The 21,912-nt window shown below is 35.2% G+C and overlaps 1 protein-coding gene across 4 annotated transcripts; it reads left to right on the forward strand.

Annotated features, from left to right (window-relative positions):
- Positions 1 to 248: 248 nt before the first annotated feature.
- Positions 249 to 17,554, forward strand: LOC311171491 (olfactory receptor 4C11-like; the record flags this gene model as incomplete). 4 transcript variants are annotated; one of them, XM_084234376.1, is made up of 2 exons in its annotated part: positions 249 to 311; positions 16,691 to 17,554. In XM_084234376.1, 2 exons carry the CDS (start codon positions 249 to 251, stop codon positions 17,552 to 17,554), a joined length of 927 nt encoding a protein of 308 aa, XP_084090502.1. The 4 variants fall into 4 exon arrangements, with proteins under 4 accessions (XP_084090502.1, XP_084090500.1, XP_084090501.1 ...); XM_084234374.1 differs by lacking the exon at positions 16,691 to 17,554 and adding an exon at positions 8,265 to 8,317 and having other exon boundaries at positions 249 to 1,128; XM_084234375.1 differs by lacking the exon at positions 16,691 to 17,554 and adding an exon at positions 7,555 to 8,317 and having other exon boundaries at positions 249 to 418.
- Between the last annotated feature and the right edge of the window lie 4,358 nt (positions 17,555 to 21,912).

Below are 21,912 nucleotides of genomic sequence, written 5' to 3' on the forward strand. Positions count from 1 at the left end.
TCCAGTGGCCGGGGAGCAGCCGGGGATCGAACCAGCACTGCAGAGGCTGTGGGGAGCTTTGCAACTCAGTGCTCAAACACTGCACCACCAGGAAGGCCCTGATTTCATTTTTTAAGAAAACACACTTTATGTGCCCATTGGTAGTGGCATTTACATAATCAACTATATATCCATAACTTCCAAATGTGGACTTTATTTCATAAACTTTTCCTTTACAGATAGACTATTTCTCTGCATCACAAGAAACAATGCAGCCAAATAATAATGTCACTGAGTTCATACTGTTAGGATTGACACAAGACCCTGTGAGGCAGAAAATGGTAATTGCTGTCATCTTCATTTTCTATCTTGGAACTGTGGTCGGGAATTTGTTGATTGTTGTGACCATCAAGTGCAGCCGGACACTCGGGAGCCCCATGTACTTCTTCTTATTCTATTTGTCCCTTGCTGATTCCTGCTTTTCAACATCCACAGCCCCAAGGCTCGTTGTGGATGCTCTCTCATCCAAAAAGATCATATCTTATAATGAGTGCATGACTCAAGTCTTTGCAATACATTTGTTTGGTGCCATGGAGATCTTTGTTCTCATCCTCATGGCAGTTGATCGCTATGTGGCCATCTGTAAACCCTTGCGCTACCCAACCATCATGAGGAGACAGGTCTGCATCATCCTGATTATTTTTGCCTGGATAGGGTCGTTTATACATTCTATAGCTCAGATCTTTCTGTCCTTGAGATTGCCATTTTGTGGACCCAATTTAATTGATCATTATTGCTGTGATCTGCAGCCCTTGCTGAAACTTGCATGCATGGACACTTTTGTGATTAACCTGCTGCTGGTGTCTAATAGTGGGACTATTTGCACATGCAGTTTTGTGATTCTGATGATCTCTTACTTTGTTATCTTGCATTCACTGAGGAACCACAGCACTGAGGGCAGGAAAAAAGCTCTCTCCACTTGCACTTCCCACATCACTGTAGTAATCCTAACTTTTGTCCCTTGTATATTCATATATACACGCCCTCCAACCACATTCCCCATGGACAAGATGGTGACAGTATTCTATACCATTGGAACACCCTTTCTCAACCCACTCATCTACACACTCCGGAATGCAGAAATGAAAAGTGCCATGATAAAATTATGGCATCTCAAAATTTTATCAGAAAGCCAATAATGAAATGAGGACTTGTTGATTAATTATTGAATCATGGTTCAACAGACTCACTAAGATATCTAATTTGAGAGTGTATAGTGGAATATCTAACAAACTGCATGGTAGTTTTGCCTCCTTCTGTCATGTATATCATCCATTCCTATTATTTGACAGTTATATTTACAAGTCAGAACAAGGGCTAGTTGGTGATAATATTTGAATGCATGAATAGAATGTAAAGGAAGATGAATAAGCTCAATAATGTGTAGAGCAACAATGGCATAAAAATAATGGATTTTTCCTATCATTATTACTCAATTCAAAATTTGAAGACTGGAAATTGTACATTTCATGGAAAAAAAATATTTTGTTGAATTCCTGCTTAAAATAAGATTTAAAATATATTTGAAGAACAAATTCTCAGTTAATGATCATAGAGTAATTGTGATAGTCTATGCTCTCAGCAAGATTTGTTTTTAACGATTTATTTTTATTTATGCATACAAGAACTGGGGTATAGGCCAGAGGTGCGAGGGGTGAGACGATTCACCAGAGACAGAATGGGGAGGAGAAGAGATGGATCTACTGAAATACACTGCTGAGGGGAGCAAAGGATCAGACAAGAGAGGTCTGTTATGCCATGTGGGTAAACTCCCTGGCCAGGGATCAAACACATGCAGCAGTGGATGGTGATAGCTTCATACCCTTGACTTTAACCCCTGAGCCACCAGGGAGGCCCCTCAGCAAGTTTTTAATCATCTTGTGAATGTGTACCATTTATGTTTCATTTCTCTGTTAGTTTACCTTTTGCTAAAATCTCTTCAATAAAATCACTTATTAAAATATGTCAGTCCATCTACTCACAAACAATTTCACAATAAATACACCTCATTCATGTCTTCTGTACTTCTCGATGTAGCATCCAAAATTTTGGCACCCAAGAAATGTATCAGTCATATTGATCATTGTTTTGCCTCAGTGATAAAAGAACCAGGATATAGGATCTATTGAGAAATCCCAGGAGGTGGGGGGCAGATTATGAAAACCCACTGTTTAAAATGATAAGATTATGGAAACTCTGGATCCTATAAAAGTATATCTGAGGGACATGGAGCAAAGACCTGAAAAGTGAAAAAAAGACTCCCGAGGTAAACACATCAAAAATGCAACACGTGGAGAAAAAGGAACTCTCCTGCATTGTTGGTGGGAGAGCAAACTGGTCCAACCACTATAGAGAGCTGTGTGGAGATTTCTGGACCTACTAAACATAGAGCTTCCATATGATCCAGCAATTCCACTCCTAGGTATTTACCCAGAGGACACAGAAACATCAATTCCAAAGAACACCTGCACACCCATGTTTATAGCAGCACTGTTTACAATAGCTAAGCTTTGGAAACAGCCCAAATGCCCAAAAATAGATGACTGGATCAAGAAGATGTGGTACATATACACCATGGAATATTACTCAGCATTCAAAAAAGATAAACACATGCAATTTGCAGCAACATGGATGGCACTGGAAGGGATCATGCTCAGCGAAATAAGCCAGAAAGAAAAAGGAAAAATACCGGATGGTCTCACTCATAGCAGGAATCTAGAAAACTTAAATAAGGGACCAGGAAAATGAATAACTATAAGAAAGAAAATATCAAAATCAACAAATAACTATGAACAAGAGACACCCTATGGGGGGGTGGGGGGTGGGGAAAGGAGGGCTTGGGGTAAAAATAAGGGGGTGGTAATTGTATGGGGAATATAAAAATAAAATTTAAATTAAAAAAAATAAAATAAAATAAATGCAACCCAAAGCATTAAAAGAAATCAGCAGAAGGAATAAGTATCAGTTGGGCCAGCTGCATTCTCAGGAAGGTAAAACATTTCAAAAACCAAGAGTTGAAAAAGAGGATGCAGGAACCCTTATCAATTCAATATGGTTATGACGATGACTATTCTACTAGTTCAGTGACAATTTATTAAACCACCACAGAGTGTTAGAAAGCTTGCTTAACATTGGCCTGGTAAAAGCCTAAATAACAAGATATGAAACTGGGGAGACATTAATAGGGATGATCAGGAAGGCTTTCCTAGTCCTGTTAAAACTCAATGCTGAAGGGCCTCCTTGGTGGTACAAGGGGTTAAGACACAATCTATGAAGCTGTCCACAGCCACTGCAGCGCAAGTTCGATCCCTGGCCAGGGAGCTACCCACACGGCACAGCAGTCTCACCTGCTGCTCCCCTCAGCAGTGTATTTCAGTCAATCTGCCTGTTCTGTTCCCCACTCTGTTTCTGGTGAATCCTCTCACCCCCCACACCTCTGACCTGTACCCCAGTTCTTATGCATAAATAAATAAATCTTTTAAAAAACTCAATGCTGAGTATTTGGGGGATAAAAATTAAAACCTCTTTTTTTTTTTTTTTTTTTTTTTTGCTAGTGAGTGAGGCAATGTGACTTGGTTTCAGAATGATGACTATAGCTACAGTATGGAAACTGACTTGACTGGAAAATACTGAAAGCAGGAGAGTCTTGCAAGGCCATTATAATTAGGGTATTAAAGGATGGAGGATAGTGAGTCTCCTACTGGAGCCTATGAGATGGAGAGTGAGATGGACGCTGTGTGTGCTGCTCACTCAGATCACACCCTTTATCAGGCATTATTTGAATTGAAGCCCAGAAATATGCTCACACTTAATGGACAGTTAACTTATACAATAGTAGCCAAGAATATACAATGAAGAAATGAAAGTCTTCTCAACAAATAGTTCTGGAAAACCTTAATGGCCACATGGACATGATGAAACTAGACCTCTATCTCACACCACACACACAAAAGTGAATTAAGTTAGATTGAAGGCTGGATTGTTAGACATGAAACCTTAAAATATATAAAAGAATAAATAGTCAAAACACTTTATAACATTGGCTTTAGGGATAGCTTTTGGGACTTGACACCAATGTCAAGGGGAAAAGAGCAAAATTAAGCAAACGGGTCTATATCAACCTAAAATCTTTACATAGTAAAAGAAACTGTCATTAAAATGAAAAGTTATGCTACTGATGGAGTAAAATATTGCACATTTTAAATAGAGGAATTAGCAATTTTTCTTAATCATTGTTTAATAAGACAAATTGAAGATTAACTTTGATCACATCTGTCTCATGTTTCTTAATTAGAGGGGACGGAACACTTTAGGAAATGACCTTCCCCAGACTCCTTAGTTTGCATCATCCATCTTTAAATACTCCTCCAGGGAAGGCACAAGAAAAGCATTTCCCAGTCACAGTCCTATCTGAGAAGTATATCCAGTCAACATCCTGTGTGGGAGTGGATTTCAGAAAGTGTGTGAGGAATCTGGGACCATCTTAGCCTGACTGTCGGCATGCAGATGAGCGCCTAAGCCTTGATGTGAAGTCAAAGAGATCCTGGCTACAGATACTTTAGACAGAGCATTCAAAACTCTTTATTGAATTTTCATTTGAATAAAGGGTGTTCAAATGATCATTGGAAGAAAAATGGTAAACTGATATCCTATCCTCTTTATAAGTTGCTACAAAAGGTGTTTAACTGCATTTCATACTTAGAGAATATTGATATGATCAATGCCAGAGTTCTCTTCTAATTCCAAAAAGAAGATATTTGTGCAAGGACAGAAAGTTTAAGGATTTTTCTAGAGGTGCTACATTTTAAACTGGGAAGATGGAATAAAAGGAATGTACAGCTGTTTCTGGTAGAAATGGCCACTACTAGGTAAGGTCTATTGATAGACTAGGGTGTGAGAGATGAGCAAATAGAAATAACATCTGTTTGAGGATTATAGGAAATGTTCTGTGGACATGATGATCTTTGATGATTTTGACATAGTTGGATGCAGGCTTCCATCAATTTTAATTGAATGCAGAATAGTGCCAAATGCTATTGAATTATGTCTATGAGAATTTATTAAATTATTTCATTCACCCAATACTTTTTATTAAACATGTACTAGATGCTTTAATTCAGCAGTGAACAGACAAAAATTACCTTCTTTATATTTCTTCATTCTGATACATATATCATTCATTTGTTATACATAAAATGTGTATTTAATGTTTATTATATGTTGTATACAATAAAATTTGGTTTATATATTAGAATATTAGAATAATAGCTGTAGGAATGCCATATATTTTATATACAATACATATTATCTATAGTTCATACAATACACACATATACCTACATATATACTTAATTTTTAGATCTCATAATTCTGTTTTTACTTCTGTTTGTTGAATTGTTGGCAAAGTGCATAGTTGGAAAAATTGTAACTCTACAGAGGACACACAAGTAATGGCAATTCAGGGGGTATGACATCGTGAAGAGCACTGAATTTCTGAACTGCCCCAATACCTGCCTCATCATCCCACTCAAACTCCTAGACCTTAAAGCTGCCCCAAGAATCTTACTGTCCTTCCAGTCTACAGCAGAAGATAGTTATACTCAGTCAGTTATGTATCAGTAACAGCCCATCTCCTTAGATAATTTTAAAATTTTATTTTAATGCAGCATCATTGTGACAAATGATATATGTAATATGTCACATTCAAGTATAATACCAAGGAAATATTTTGGAAGGTGAGTCATTCTCTCATTCTGACACCAAAATGCAGATTCCCACCTGCCCCACAAATAATACGCTATTGTGCACTCCCCTAAATACAGGTAATTTGTAGAAGAATGTGTGTGTGTGTGTGTGTGTTAGTCTGCTGTCAATGAGATATTACCATTCAGTTCTGATCTCTCAATTTACAACATCACTGAGAAGCCTTTGCATGTATCACTGCTTAGTTTGGGCTAATTCATGAATTTTCACCCTTGATTCACTCAGCTCCCTTCTGAAGGGCACTGAAGTTATTTTCTATCTTTTGCTACCATAGAAAGGGCTGCAATGACTGATCTTTGTGAGTGAGATTATCTGCACCAAATGGAATCACGGGACCAATGTCTATGTGCATTTGTAATATCATCAATATCAAAAATTACTCCTTAAGAGATTGTGCTCACTGAACACATACCAAAATGTGTAGGATTATTGTCCACATAATTTCAGCACTGTTTGTTAAAATGCCTTCCTCAAAAAAAAATCAATCTGTTAATTTTATAGGTGAAAATATATCTAATTTTCATCTAATTTTGAATTTCTATTAAATGAGCATCTTTGACACAATTATTTTTAATAAGATTTCTTTTGAAGTCAGATTTTTTATCCATTATGCATTTGAGCTGTGTTTTTCACATTCTTTATTTTATTTTTTTAAACTTCCTGAGCTATGTTTTAAAAGATTGAGCTCTAAAATATATATTCACTTTTGAGAAAATATGCTTTTGACTGTCACAGAGTTTGTCAATCTATTTACCGGTTTGCAACTATTATGCTTTTAACTGTGCTATGATTTGGAGAATATTTGTGTTGAGGCACAAAACCAATTTGTCTACTGTTTGGTATGTATGATTAAATATTAATCCCTTTCTATTTTTATCTTCTCTTACTTCAGTTAGGGAATAGCACATTCAGGATAGATCCCAGGAATTCATTAAATTGTTTGGCTAGGAGTTGGAGTTTATAGAGGTCGTTTTCTAAATTCCTGGTGCTTTAAATAAAAAAAAAAAGTTAAAAGAAGAGTTTCTAATGGCAAATTTTCTCACTATTTTATCCTTCATGTTAGTCTCAGTATATTTTCTCTTAATAAATAATGTTGACTCAAAAAAAAAAGGATTAAGTGGGAGAATTTCACTTTGGACAACAGTATTTAGCTTAAAAAGTACAAAGTTTAATGATAGAAGCTGAATTTAGATTTGTAAAAAACTGAAAAAGTTTCATCAGTAAAGTAAAATGAAACTTAGTCAAAGTGTCATAACAAGTATCACAAACCTCTGAAGTCTCATGAGTGACTGGATCACCTGAAACATACATAATAATCAATATAATGTCAAATGAAATGTTTGTTTTGTCTCATACATGTGTATACATTTAGTTTTTATTAAGTAAGATATTAATTCAACATTTTCAATTAATATTCAGTAATTCAATGATTTCAACAATTATTCCTTGACGGTTCAGAATATCTCTGCTCAAAGATATTTAATGCTACCAAAAGCAAGCATTTTGACCTCCAAATATAAAACTCTTTTCACACTCTTCTTTTTTTGCAGATTAATATCTAACCTGTGTTTTCTCATTGTCAACTGAAAGAATGCAGCCAAATAACAGCGTAACTGAGTTCATACTGTTAGGATTGACTCAAGATCCTAAGAAACAGAAAATGGTAATTGCTGTCATCTTCATTTTCTATCTGGGAACTGTGGTCGGGAATTCACTCATTACTGTGACTATCAGATGCAGCCGGACACTCAGGAGCCCCATGTACTTCTTCTTATTTTATTTGTCCCTTGCTGATTCCTGCTTTTCAACATCCACAGCCCCAAGACTCATTGCGGATGCTTTTTCAACCAAAAAAACCATATCTTACAATGAGTGCCTGACTCAAGTCTTTGCACTACATTTATTTGGCGCCATGGAGATCTTTGTCCTCGTCCTCATGGCGGTTGATCGCTATGTGGCCATTTGTAAGCCCTTGCGGTACCCAACCATCATGAGCCAGCAGGTCTGCTTCAATTTGGTTGTTTTTGCCTGGGTGGGGTCTTGCGTACATTCTATCGCTCAGATCATTCTGGCCTTGAGAATGCCTTTCTGTGGACCCAATTTGATTGATCATTATTGCTGTGATCTGCAGCCCTTGCTGAAACTTGCATGCATGGACACTTATGTGTTCAATCTGCTGTTCGTCTCTAACAGTGGGGTTATTTGTACATGCAGCTTTGCGGTTCTGATGATATCGTATGTTTTTATCTTGCATTCACTGAGGAACCACAGTGCAGAAAGCAGGAAAAAAGCTCTCTCCACCTGCACATCCCACATCATTGTAGTAATATTATTCTTTGGTCCTTGTATATTCATATATACACGTCCCCCAACCACTTTCCCTATGGACAAGATGGTGGCAGTGTTTTATACAATTGGAACACCCTTTCTCAACCCACTCATTTACACTCTGAGAAATGCAGAAGTGAAAAATGCCATGAGAAAATTATGGCATATCAAAATTACATCAGAATGACAAAGATTAATTAAGAGCCTTGGTTGATTACTTACTGCATCATAAATCTCTGCTAATAGCAAATATGAGTATAATTTCTGACTCCCCCATGCAATCTAGTGTCAAGCACTTGCTTTTCTTAAAGATTTCTGGGGTTCATCCCTTAGGTCAGTCATTTTCTAACATTTTCTGTCTTTTTTTTTCTTTTGCTGAGAACTTAAATCTGACATTGTTGATGGTGAAATATACTTCACAACAATAAGGACGTTTATACAATCACAAATTTTCATCTGAGCATCCTAAATAAAGGATTACACCTCTCTCTCAAGTGTAATTCCAGCTACAGCACATTGCAAATAAGTACCTTGTTTTCTCTTGAGTTCTTAAGCAAAGGAACTAATGTGTGTATCGAGAAGTTCATTCCATTATATATTTTTGATTTTTGATTTTTGAGAAGATCAAAATATTTAAAGTATAATAATTTGTTCTAAAATATTTTTTATTATTTCCTTTGGTTATTAGTATAACTGAGACATTACATATAGGATTTTTAGATGTAGTATTAGGATTTGCAGATGTGGTTTTTCTTCTGTATTTGGTGATGGGGTGACAGTAACAGAATTCTATAATATTAGAAGGTAAGAAAGTAAAAAAATGTATGTTGTCAAGAACAAATAAATTATTAAAATACATTAGAGATACACTATATTTTCTGTGATCAAAGTATAGAAAAATAGAACCAGGTTTTAAAAATTTACATGAAATTATTTCATTTGAAATTTTGTCAGTGAAAGTTTGAAAAGTATCATAGACTCTGAGATACTACTCACATACTTGTTCATAGAATTACAGAGGACCCACAACTATAGCAAGTTGTCACTTATTTTCTGTATCTGTACTTTTTTTTAAAAAAAAAAGGGTAGTATAGATTCACAAGTTAGAAATTTCAATCAATTTTGGTGCTCAGAGTGGACAGAGAAGATTAACAGCTGTACCTGGGATATGCATGCAAGGAGTTATAGCATTACATTTTAATATTACTGTTTGTTTATATTAAAGTATACCACATTTTTAGCAATTGCAAGATTCTATTTTATTTTAATGTTGTGTTCCTCGTTATTGAAAACCTTACCAATCACTATGTCCACCTCTTGTCAAAGATTACCTTAAAATAAATTCAGTAAATACTATGAGATTTTAATATTCTCACTTCTTTTTTTGTTTTCTGTGTCTTTATGATCATCAAGCTCTACTCTGCTGTTACAAACTTGTCATTCCATGTATAAGGAAGGTCATATAATACAACATGGAAAAATGATTAAACATAAACTAATCTACTTCTCTGTAATACTACCACACATAAACACAAACATTATTAATGTATTTATGTTGATATGATATTGATGAAAAATTGAAGGCAGAAGATATATAAGAGAAGAAATAAGATAAAATTTAACATAAAAATCAAGGATAGAAAATAGAATTATAAGAAATTATATAGGAAAAGAATAAACATGAAGCTTTATGTGGTTCCAAAACACAGTCAAATTAAAACTGTGGAAATTAAATAAAAGCTTTAAAATTTCAAGAATAATTTATCTATCAATGAATAATTTTGAATTAATCACCCACCCTCAAAAGGAATTCACCTAGAATGGAAACTGAATTATGATTATTATTTTATTTTGAGAATAAGTAGTAGCTGCTGTGTCCCTTGGTCTTGTCATTATTACACTTGTGTCTCACAAAAAAACTGCAAAGTTAGGTGTTCCTATTGAAAACTTACAGATAAGAAACCCAAAGATCATAGAAATAAACAAATTCCTCAGGTTGTTTGTTATGGATTTGAAGTTCTCTGTCTCCAAGTCATGTGTCACCTACATTGTGACTTATTTCCATCATGTTTCTAAAGGGCTAAAACAGAGGCACCATTAACAAGTTGATGCAATGACCATAAACTCAAAGTATGTGGTAGAATATAATAATTATTCATATGACCTCTGGGATAAAACTGCATGAAATTAGCATTAATAAAATTGCCCTCTTACCCAAAGCAATGTAAAAAAAAATTAAATCCTTGAAATTTTCGATTGTATTCTTCAAAGAAATAAACATTGCTTAGATTTTATGGAAGCACAAAAGCCCCCAATAGTCAAAGAAATCCTGACAAGAAGAGAAGGGAGGTATCACACTCCCAGATCTCAAATCATATTACAAAGCTATAGTAATCAAATCTGTATAGTATCTGAATAAAGAGAGACACACAACTAAATGGAATAGAATCGACAAATGAGACTACATCAAACTAAAAAGCTTCTGCGTAATGAAAATAACTATCATTTTAAAGAAAACACACCCTACTGCTGAATGGAAGCAAATATTTTCATGTCATAAATTGTACAAGAGAATGGTATACAAGTTCTACAGACCTCATAAATCTCAACAAGAAAATAAATAACTCAATCAAAAATTAGGCAGAAGAGCTCAATAGACACTTCTTCGAAGAAGACAAATAGATGGTTAATAACCATGGGAAAAAGCTCACCATCATGTATCATCAGGGAAAGGCAAATCAAAACCACAAATCAAACTGACTCACACCAGTGAAAATGACCCATACCAAAAATGATCAGAAACTACAAGTGTTAGAATGGATATGAGAAAAGGGAATTCTTGTACACCATTGGTTAGGAACATAGACTGTTCCAACCCCTAAATAAAACAGAATGGGGGCCTCCCCTAGTGGTGCAGCAGCTGAGCGCCGGGCTGCGAAGCTGCCTGCAGCCTCTGTAGCGCCGATCGATCCCAGGCCACCGGCAAGGGTCCCACATAGCGCGCAGACATCTCCTGCTGCACCAGCTGCTCCCCTCAGCAGTGTATTTCGTCTGTCTGCCTGTTTTGTTCCCCGCTCTGGCTCTGGTGAATTCTCGCACCCTCCTGTGCTTCTAACTGTACCCAGTGCTTGTCTAAATAAAAAAAAAAAAGAAAGAAAGAAAGAAAAAAGAAAACAGAATGGAAGTTTCTCAGAATATTGGGTTGTCATGATGCATTTTTGCTTGAAAAACATAGAAAAAAATGCATCGTGACTTTGCCAACAACCCAATGTTAACAATAGGTTTTCCAGGTCCTCCCTGGTGGTGCAGGCAGTTGAGCGCAGCCCTGTGAAGCTGTCTGCAGCCTCTGCGATGCCGGTTCGATCTCCGCTGGCCTCAGAGCTGACCCACATGGCGAGCAGACCTCTCCAATCTTGCCTGATGCTCCCCTCAGCAGTGTATTTCGTCAGTCTGCCTGTTCTGTTCCCCGCTCTGTCTCTGGTAAATCCTCTCACCCTCGCAAATATCTGGTCTATACCCCGGTTCTTGTATAAATAAAATAAATCTTTAAAAAAAAAAGTAGGTTTGCCATATGATCTAGCAATTCCAATTTTAAGTGTCTACCCCCAATACTGAAGATATATGTGCAATCCTATATTCACTGTGGCACTATTTTCAATAAAATCATGGAAACAACCTATGTGCCCAAGGACAGATGAGCAGATAAAGTAGATTTGGGGAGTGTGTGTGTGTGTGTGTGTGTGTGTATATAATAAAATATATATAGATTTGGTATATCCAAATCTACTTTATCTGCTCATCTGTCCTTGAGCACACAGGTTGTTTCATGATTTTATATATATATATATATGTATATATATGTATATATATACATATATTGTATACACACATACACAATGACTACTTCTTATGTGTAAAAAAAAGATGAAATCTTGCCATTTGCAACAACATAGAACTGAAGGGCATTAAGTGAAATAAATCAGAAGAATGGCAAATACTGGGTGATTTCACTTATATGTGAAATATAAAGAAACAAAACAAAGTAACAGACAAAACTAATACAAATCCTAGACATAAAGAATTGAAGCTACTACAGGGTGGAGTAGGTCATGGGAAGGAAGAGGATGTCAATGCACTATGGTGAAGGATTTTGTGTTTTGAGTGCACTGTGGTAGATGTAACTATAACTCTGGGGGCATATACAGTATTGTTAACCAGCTTTATCGCAATACAAATCATTACGATTTAAAAAAACAAGGTCAGTCTCCTAGTCAGTACATAGAGAAGTTTTGATTTCAAAATAAAAAGTATACTCTGTTCCTCTATATCTTGTTTGGGGATTCGTATTCATATTCACATTCATATTCACATTCATATTCACATTCATATTCACATATATTTAAATTATTGTTGATAAAGAATAATCTATTATCACTATTTTGCTTTTTTTCCCTATCTGCCTTGCATATAATTGTTAATCCCAAAGCTCTTCTGTTTTTCCTTTGTGGTTTTTTGCAGTGATATTCTTCTTTTCTTTATATTTTTTTCATTTTTTAAATAACCCATGCTTGTTATTATGTGTGGTTGCAATGTGATTTCCATAAAATTTTTGTGTTATGATGGACTGTTTTATGGATAACAGCTTAATGTCAATCACATTAATACTTTCATTTCTCCTGTCACACACTTTCAGTTGTTGAAGCCATTATTTATAATTATGTATCCTGTCTCCATTAAACAACTTTTGTAGTTCTATTCTTTAAATGTTTCTTTCAACATTAACACAAAAGTTGAGATATGTCCATGCCACCATTAAAGTCTACACTTTGTGTATATGCAACTATATAAAATAAGTATGTTACTTCCATATATGTTCATGTTATTGCTTAATATTCTTCAGTTACAACCTGAAAAAGTACCTTTGGCATTTGTTGTCTTGTAGATCTGGTGGTGATGGACCCACCCAGCTTTTATTTGTGTGCAAATGTCTTCATATCCTCTGTATTTGAAAAAACACTTTTTCTGAGTATTGAATTCATTGTTGTCATTTTTTTTTTCATTCATCACATTGAATATATCTGCCCACATCCTTCTGTTTTGGAACGTTTCTACTGAGAAATGTGAGAAAAGACAAATTATGGCTCTAGCTGTGGGGGGCGGATTTTTTCCCAGGTAACCCACTTCCTTTTTAAAAAGTGACACTATTTTTATGCTTCTGTTCTTTACCAGCATCTTTACTGTTCATTTCTTTAATTCTTCTTTTTTTCCCCTGTAACAGTGGTCAGCCTGAAACACCTAGCAACTCCAAATCCTTGTCTATATGTAATTAATGAGTGTGAAGAAGATTGACATGCTATTATCACAGGCTAAGTAATAAGTGAAAAATCAAGTTTATTGCCTATGAGGTATTTCTGACTAGCAAACTAAGGAAAACTTCAGGGAATAATAATCTCTAGGATATGAGTAACTTGCATCATTATTTCTGAAGATATTCCCCCTGGAATGCAAGCATAAACATTTTTTCCCGTTTTCTGTGAGAAGTCTACTGTCAGAAAAGTATGGGCAAACTTGACTCTAATCAGAGAGTCCTTTAACAGGTAAGAGACAAATTACCACTATCTTTTCTCTCAGAGTGATTATCTTTACAAAATAATCTGACATATTTTTAATGCATGTTAAATAAACTGTTCCCACACACTCTGAGAAAGGAACATAATAAAAAAAAAATCATTATTTAAAAAAAATACTCAATATAGGAAATAAGTAGAATTATCATAAGTATTAAGAAAAAAATGATCATTTGAGCTCAACAAATCCTTGATGAACACCAGGTATGCGCCAATTCATCACAGCATAAAGGCAGCAGGAGAATGCATTCCATGGGTTAAAGCTTATTATAGTTTCTAGATATGAGAGAGTTTAGGAAAAGATTAATAAATGAATTTGATGGAAGTTAGTAAAAGATAGTCCAGGTAAGAAATTATAGAAAATGTTAATAATATAGTTTCTACACAGCTTTTGAAGAAAGTCACCTTTTCTATCTTCCAGAGATAAATTTGAGTAGAATTTTAGATGAGGGTAAAGCATGTTTCTGAAATATTGCAAAATTATAATTTGCTGATATGTTAATTTAAAAGAGGAAAAATGCTGTTTAGATAAAGTTCAGAGAAAATATGATGAGGTGACTAAAATCTGGAAGATAGCATACTGTATATCTAGTAAAGGATTTCCTCAAAATATTTTGTATTAATAGTCTTCTCTTTCTTCCAACTTAATGTCCCTGCCCAACATTCATTCACATGTGATTATTATCCACCCTTGTTCCTTTACAAGGTCTCTGCTCTTTTTAGTAATATTTGGAAAGATGAATAAATAGATAATAATCTCATGTCATTGGGGCAATCAGATGAAGAGACCATAGTTAATGTGTATTACATTTTATGGTGAATTTTTGGTTCTTAGGTACAGCTGCATTTCTAGGGTATCTGTTGAACCAATAAGGAGGAATCATAATTCAGTTACCTAGAGTGAGTTCTTCAAGAGGGTAGATATTATTAATCCTTTTGTATAGATTTTAAGTATAAAAGATCTTGAAAAAAAACAATTGGCATTCCCACAGAGAATGGTAAATTCTGTGTAGAAATAGAATGTGTATTCTCCCAAAGATCAAAGTCTACAATAACTTAATGGGGGTTTAATGACAGTATTTAAGGCATCAGTGCAGCTCACTCTGGTCTCTGCTATATAACATTAGAAGTGCAGGAGATAACAAACACTCTGCCTCCCACTGTCATCTATTTGACACTTTTTTCTAGACTGCTTTTTCTTCTGAACAATTGTCACTGTCCCCACACCAACAATTTTCTCATTTGACATGGCTATTCTGCCCTTGACTTACCTGTTTAATGAGTTAGAGGGAGCACAATGAATGGTCTTTGTTACTGATACAGTTTTGTCTCCAGATATTGGTGTCTATTTTTGTGTCTGATTCCTTTAAAGAACCTGATGAAAGATGTTAACTTTCCTTTAGAAAAAAAATAGGCATATGGTTATATACCAATTGTACCACAAATATGAATCAATATTATGAGAATATGAAAAATGTAAAGTCTTTTTTTGCACCCTGAGTATCTAGGTTCAGGATTATGGATTATGATTCAGGATTCAGTATTCAGATTCAGGATTATGTGTGTAAGACATTCAGCCTCCGTCATGTCATATGGTGGCCTTCAGGGAGCAACACTGTCCACTCCAGGCTTTATAGTTATTCAAAACTTAAATTTATCTTACTTTTATCTTCAATTTCTGACTTTATAAATTGAGATTGATTGATTTCTTTATTAATTTCCTTATTTGTCTTTCTACCATGCAGAATAGCTAGAAACTCTAGTAAATTCATGTTGTGAATGCCTTTTGTAATCAGAATAGTACAACAAAAATAGATAATGTCATGTCATAAGGAGTAGTAGAGAATTTTCAGTGTAAAATATCTTACTGACCACCTGCAATATATAAAGCATTGAGTTGGAACTGTGACAAATAACATCTTGAGAACACATTGATTTGAATATTCCAGTTCTGTGAAGGAACTTAAAATTAGCATGTTCATTTTTATGCTATAAGCACTCATGTCCAGTAGTATTAGAATATTGTAAGTAAGCTTTTAGAGAGTTCCTTCTCACAATCAGAGAAGATCATCTACAGGATGATTTTCCACAGTTCAGTCCTAAGTTCACAGAGGAGGAGGCACTAGGAATGTAGGGTTTCCAGGAGGAAAGGAGAGGGCAAGATGACAATCATATGCCTGTTATGCTTTTTTCTGGACTACTCCATGACTTCCCTCCTGCTCCACCTTGTATATTTACTGATCTGTCAACAATCCCACTGCACTGTGAGCAGTCTCCAATAAATATTGCTGATTTGAGAACATTTCTTCCCTTCTAGATCGTAGGTTATTACAGATTATAAAATACATTAAAAATTCCTTGGTTTAACATTGAAAGAGAACCCCTAAACTGCACTTAAGGTATAGAGAATATTTTTCAAATAAACATATGACTGGCATACTCTGAATTGTTTGGAACATGAATAGATAGAACTGGGTTCTACAATTATTAAAATGAAAAGAAAACTTAAGGGAATAACAGAATTGTATATTTTATTTCTATATTCTTTCAGTTGGCAAATTTCATCAGAATCTTTTCAAAGATCACAGGGTTTGTATTGAAAAGCACTATCAGAATCTACCTGATTCACAAGCTTAGTTGAGATGTACAACATCCACTGAAATGATCATTAAAAATAAAGGCATCAAGGTTTAGAGAAACATTCAAAAAATCACAGAATGTACCTTGTGAAGAATATTTGATTTTGCTTAAAACATTCTTAAATAATTCACTTCAAGCACTTCTATATTCCCCCAAACACAATAAAAAATTGTTTATTTTTTTGCAGATAATCCATTTGAAAGTCATTCCTTCAGCTAATTCATGCAATCATGTATCTGAAGAATAATGTAACTGAGTTCATTTTGCTTGGGTTGACTCAAGATCCTTTTAAGAAGAAAATAGTGTTCATCATTTTCTTACTCTTCTATTTGGGGATATTATTAGGTAATTTGTTGATTATTGCTACCATCAAGATGAGCCGGTCACTTGAGAGTCCCTTGTACTATTTCCTTTTCTACTTATCCTTTTCTGATACCTGTTTCTCCACTTGCATAGCCCCTAGAATGATTGTGGACACCCTTGTGAAGAATAACACCATCTCATTCAATCAGTGCATAATACAAATTGTTACATTACATTTCTTTGGCTGCCTGGAGATCTTCATTCTAATCCTCATGGCTGTCGATCGCTATGTGGCCATCTGTAAGCCCCTGCACTACACCACAATCATGAGCCATAGAGTCTGTGGCATATTGGTGGCTGTGGCCTGGGTGGGGTCCTGTGTACATTCTTCAACTCAGATCCTTCTGACCTTGAGTTTACCTTTCTGTGGTCCCAATGTGATTGATCACTATTTCTGTGACTTGCAACCTTTGTTGAAACTTGCCTGTGCAGACACCTATGTCATCAACCTACTTTTGGTGTCCAACAGTGGGGCCATCTGCACAGTGAGTTTTGTCTTATTGATGTTCTCCTATGTCATTATCTTGCATTCTCTGAGAAACCACAGCGCTGAAGGGAGAAAAAAAGCCCTGTCCACCTGTATCTCCCACATCATTGTGGTCATCTTGTTCTTTGGCCCTTGCATATTTATATACACACGCCCTGCAACCACCTACTCCATGGATAAGATGATAGCTGTGTTTTATACAATTGGAACACCTTTGCTCAACCCTATGATTTATACTCTGAGGAATGCAGAAGTGAAGAATGCCATGAAGAAGTTATGGAGCAAGAATTTGATCTCAGATGACTAAAGGTGAATGGAAGTTACACACTTTTATTAATAGTTTATATTACCTAGGAGCTCCTTTCTATGAAGTTATTACAAATCTAACTTGTAATATGAGAATTATCTCCTTGAGGAAAATAGACAATGTAAATCCATACACTGGCTAGTGTTGAATTAAATGTGTATATGGGAATTGACAGTACCAGGTATAAACTGATGCATAAGGCCTTTTGTCTTAAATGTCATTCACTGATGTGTTTCTGCCTCTCCTGCCTGCCTAGAATCACTTTTGGTTTTGATCTACTGTTTTCCCTGCTCTTCATCAGGTTGACATCTGGTATTGTCTGCTTCCCAAATAGTCTCTGCCATATGCTTATACGAATAGCCTCGCTAGTTTTACCTACTGTAAAAGATTTTATTGATTCAACCTTTTAAAATGGACCTGTTTATATACTTCCTGGCCAAAGAGAATGTAACACAATAAATTACTATAGAAGAGTCATGTATCAAGAAGCAATATATAATCTAATAAACTCTCTTCTGAATTTTAGTCTTTATTCTAGATATATACTATGTGTTTATTTAGCTCCTTCTAGAACAATGACACAGCAGCCAGAAAATTCATTCTCTGAGGTAGGTCTTCAATGTTATGAAAGCTTTGACTATTGTATTTATACTCACAATAATATTCTTCTGGTAAAATCTGCTTTTTATTCCTTGTAATTGGAAGATTATTAAGGTTTTTCTTAAGTCATATGAACCAATTGTGGTCGAGAATTCCAACTGAAGAGAAGTATATTTATGTGGTCTAGAAACAGTGAGAATAAGCAGCTGCTATTAATGAGATTCAAAATATAAATAGATATAATAAGCTCAAGGAAGATATGTTGGTTTTAAAATGGCAAAATTTACATGATAGATATGTAATACCAATTTTCTTTGTGGAAAAATGCAAATAGTGGAAAACAAAGGACCTTATTTTTCAAGGGCTCAGGGGGTGCAAGAGGAAAGATGAATAAATGGAGCACAAGTTATTTTTTGGAGAAGGGAAACTTTATGATACAATTGTGATGGACTCATAAAGCATAAGTCAAAACCCATGAGACTATACAACCCAGCACAATCTATCTGACCAAAAATATGAATGCTATTGAAGATAAAAATCTTGGTCCATATGAAAAATTCTTGAGTATATCTGATAGATGTTTATCAAGTACAAATAGTATATGCCTGATGTATAGGAAGAAAATGAAGGACACTAATGTAAAGCAAAAGAAAACTGGAGAAAAATTGAAGATGACACCAAAAATACAATGAGGAGCTCCAATTATAAAGTTTATACAACATTGTAGATAATTGTTGCCTCAGTAAATAATTTTTAAAAGGTTTAACAAATTTTATCTAGACTGAAAATGCAAGGCATTTGAATTATATGTTAATTAATCTGACTTATGATTAAAAGGGCTGACTACTCTGATTGCTTTTGTGAGCAACATGAATGGATCCTGGGATATTAGTTGGAAAAGAAAGTCAATTATAGTAGCTTGGATCAGGACACTAGTAAAATGTCTGCTGTAGTTTCAGCTTTCATTGTTGAGGATAATATCAAATGCTACCTCCCCTTTGGATAAAGTTCTAGATTTTTAAACATAAAATTAAATATATACTTGGTATATGTCCAAACAATCCCATTCTTAGCTCTTTATTCAGGAGGAATATATTCATGAAATACCTGTAATATAATGTTTACAGAATATTGGTTCATAACAGCCAACAGCATGAAACAATGCAAGTGTGCATGAATTTTTTAAAAAGATAAATTTTGGCACATATACAATAATTTATTCTCCAGCACAGAAAATAACTGTACTCCTGAAATACACTACCACATTGGTGAACTGAAAAAAATATTTTGTTGTGTAAAAAGAGCTTTACAAAAAGCAGCATATACTTTATAATTTCATTAATATGAAGGTGTTCAGCAGACAAAATTAAACTGTGGTGGAAGCTAAGACAAAACTATATTTGTCTACATGGGGTGAGAGGGTTCAAGGAGTGAGAATAATCTGGGAAGAAGAATGAAGTCCATTTCTGGGCTACTAGAAATTTCTATATAGTAATAGATACTTTAGTTACATTGGTATATTTATTTGTAAACTTTGTTTTATATTTGAATTTTTTTTTTAAGATTTATTTATTTATTTATACAAGCACTGGGTACAGTCAGAGCGCGGGAGGGTGAGAGAATTCACCAGAGCCAGAGCTGGGAGCAGAACAGACAAAAGGACCGAGGTACACTGCTGAGGGGAGCAGCGGGCGGCAGGAGAGGTCTGCGCGCCATGTGGGACCCTTGCCAGCGGCCGGGCATCAAACCAGCACTGCAGAGGCTGAGGGCAGCTTCGCAGCCCAGTGCTCAACGGCTGCACCACCAGGGAGGTCCTATATTTGAAAAATTTAATAAAATGTAATGAAAAATAAATTTCTTGAACATGTAACGATTCAGCCATTTTGCTTTACTCTGCTTTGCCATTATTCTGATGGGAAAAGGTGATTTTAAATGTTTTTTCTGTAGTTTCTACTCTTTTACATAGTAAAATCTTGTTAGAAGAACAATATTGCATTCCCTTCTGTGTTTACTTTATCATAATGTACCAACCTCCACCAAATTATAAACTCTTCGAAGGTGACTTCCCCACCCTTACTATGCACTGTGCTGCCAAGGGAACTTTTTGCCTTTGTGAAAAGCATGAATACTGGCAAAGACAAGGAAGATCAAGTCATAATTTCCAATAGAGACAAAAGAAAAAAAAGAGTTTTCCCTAAGAAAGAGCTGGTACAGCCAATGTGGGTTCAAGACATAGAGAAATGAACCTGGGGCAGGGACAGTATTCGGACCATGCAAACATGATCTTTCAGGGAATGTCTTTTCCATCTTTCACCACTAATTCTTGAAATTTCGATTCAATAATTTTTGAATGCTAGACTAGCTAGACTCATTACAGTCAGCAAAACAAGCAAAATCACATTTAGTGGAATGCCCGTCACTGACATATCAATATCAAAAATTATATTAAATAATGTCAATAGTTCATTAAATGTAAGTGATCATATAAATTAATAATAAGAAGTCACAGTAAAAATATATATTGGCAGAGCAGTTTAAGAATATGACAAAACTTCATGCTATTTTAAAAAATCATTTCAAACATAATTACGCATCACGATGAAAATAAAATTTAGGGAAAGCATATACCATGTAAACACCTATAATATATTAGTGTTCAATGGTGCAAGAGTGGAATTACTCCATTGAATGGCAGATCCGTTTTTTTTTTTTTTGTAGTTTTTTTTTTTTTTTTTAAGATTTATTTATTCATTTATACAAGCACTGGGTACAGTCAGAAGCGCGGGAGGGCGAGAGAATTCACCAGAGCCAGAGCGGGGAGCAGAACAGGCAGAAGGACCGAAGTACACTGCTGAGGGGAGCAGCGGGCGGCAGGAGAGGTCTGCGCGCCATGTGGGACCCTCTCCGGTAGCCGGGGATCGAACCGGTGCTGCTGAGGCTGCAGGCAGCTTCGCAACCCAGCGCTCAACCGCTGCGGAATGGCAGATCCGTTTTTAATGTCTTGAGACACCTCTTTCCATAAGGGCTGGCCAGCAGTGAAAGAGGGCTCCCTTCAACTAATCTCCTCTGTATCATCTTATTTGGGAATTTTCATTCATGTAGATTTCAATTATTATTGCTGAAGAATGACTATCACCACCTTTCTCTTTTCTATCTGCTTTTATATCATTTATTACTCCATAACGCTCTTGCACCCCCCTTTTTTTTTTTTGGTTTGTTTGCAGTAATATTTTTATTTCTTCTTATTTTTCTTCTTTTTATTGTCTATGGTTGCTTTATGCAGGCTCCCTGAAGTTTCTTGTTTCATTATAGTCTGTATTACTGATACCATATTGTCAGTCACATATGTACTTTTTTACCTCTGCTCACACCCTTTAAGTTGTTAACGCCACAATTTAAATCTCTTTATATTGTCTCCATTAATGAACCTTTTTAGTTGTATTCTTAAAACTTTTGTTTTTTAACATTAATAGTAAAATTAAGAAAGGTTTATATACTACCATTAAAGTAGTAGTATATGCATTTCTTTAAATACAACTAAATAAAGTTTATTCTTCATGTATGTTCACATTGTTATTTAATATCCTTTACTTTCACCTTGAAAAAGTCCAATTAGCCCTTGTTGTCAGGCCAATCAAGAGGTGACAATCCCACTCAGCTATTGTTTGTGTGAGAATGGTTTCAGATCCTCTTTATTTAAAAAAGAAATCCCACATACTGAATTCTTTGTAGTCATTTTCTTCATTCCTCATGGTAAA

Source organism: Talpa europaea (assembly GCF_964194135.1).
Source record: "Talpa europaea genome assembly, chromosome: 1".
NCBI lineage: Eukaryota > Metazoa > Chordata > Mammalia > Eulipotyphla > Talpidae > Talpa > Talpa europaea.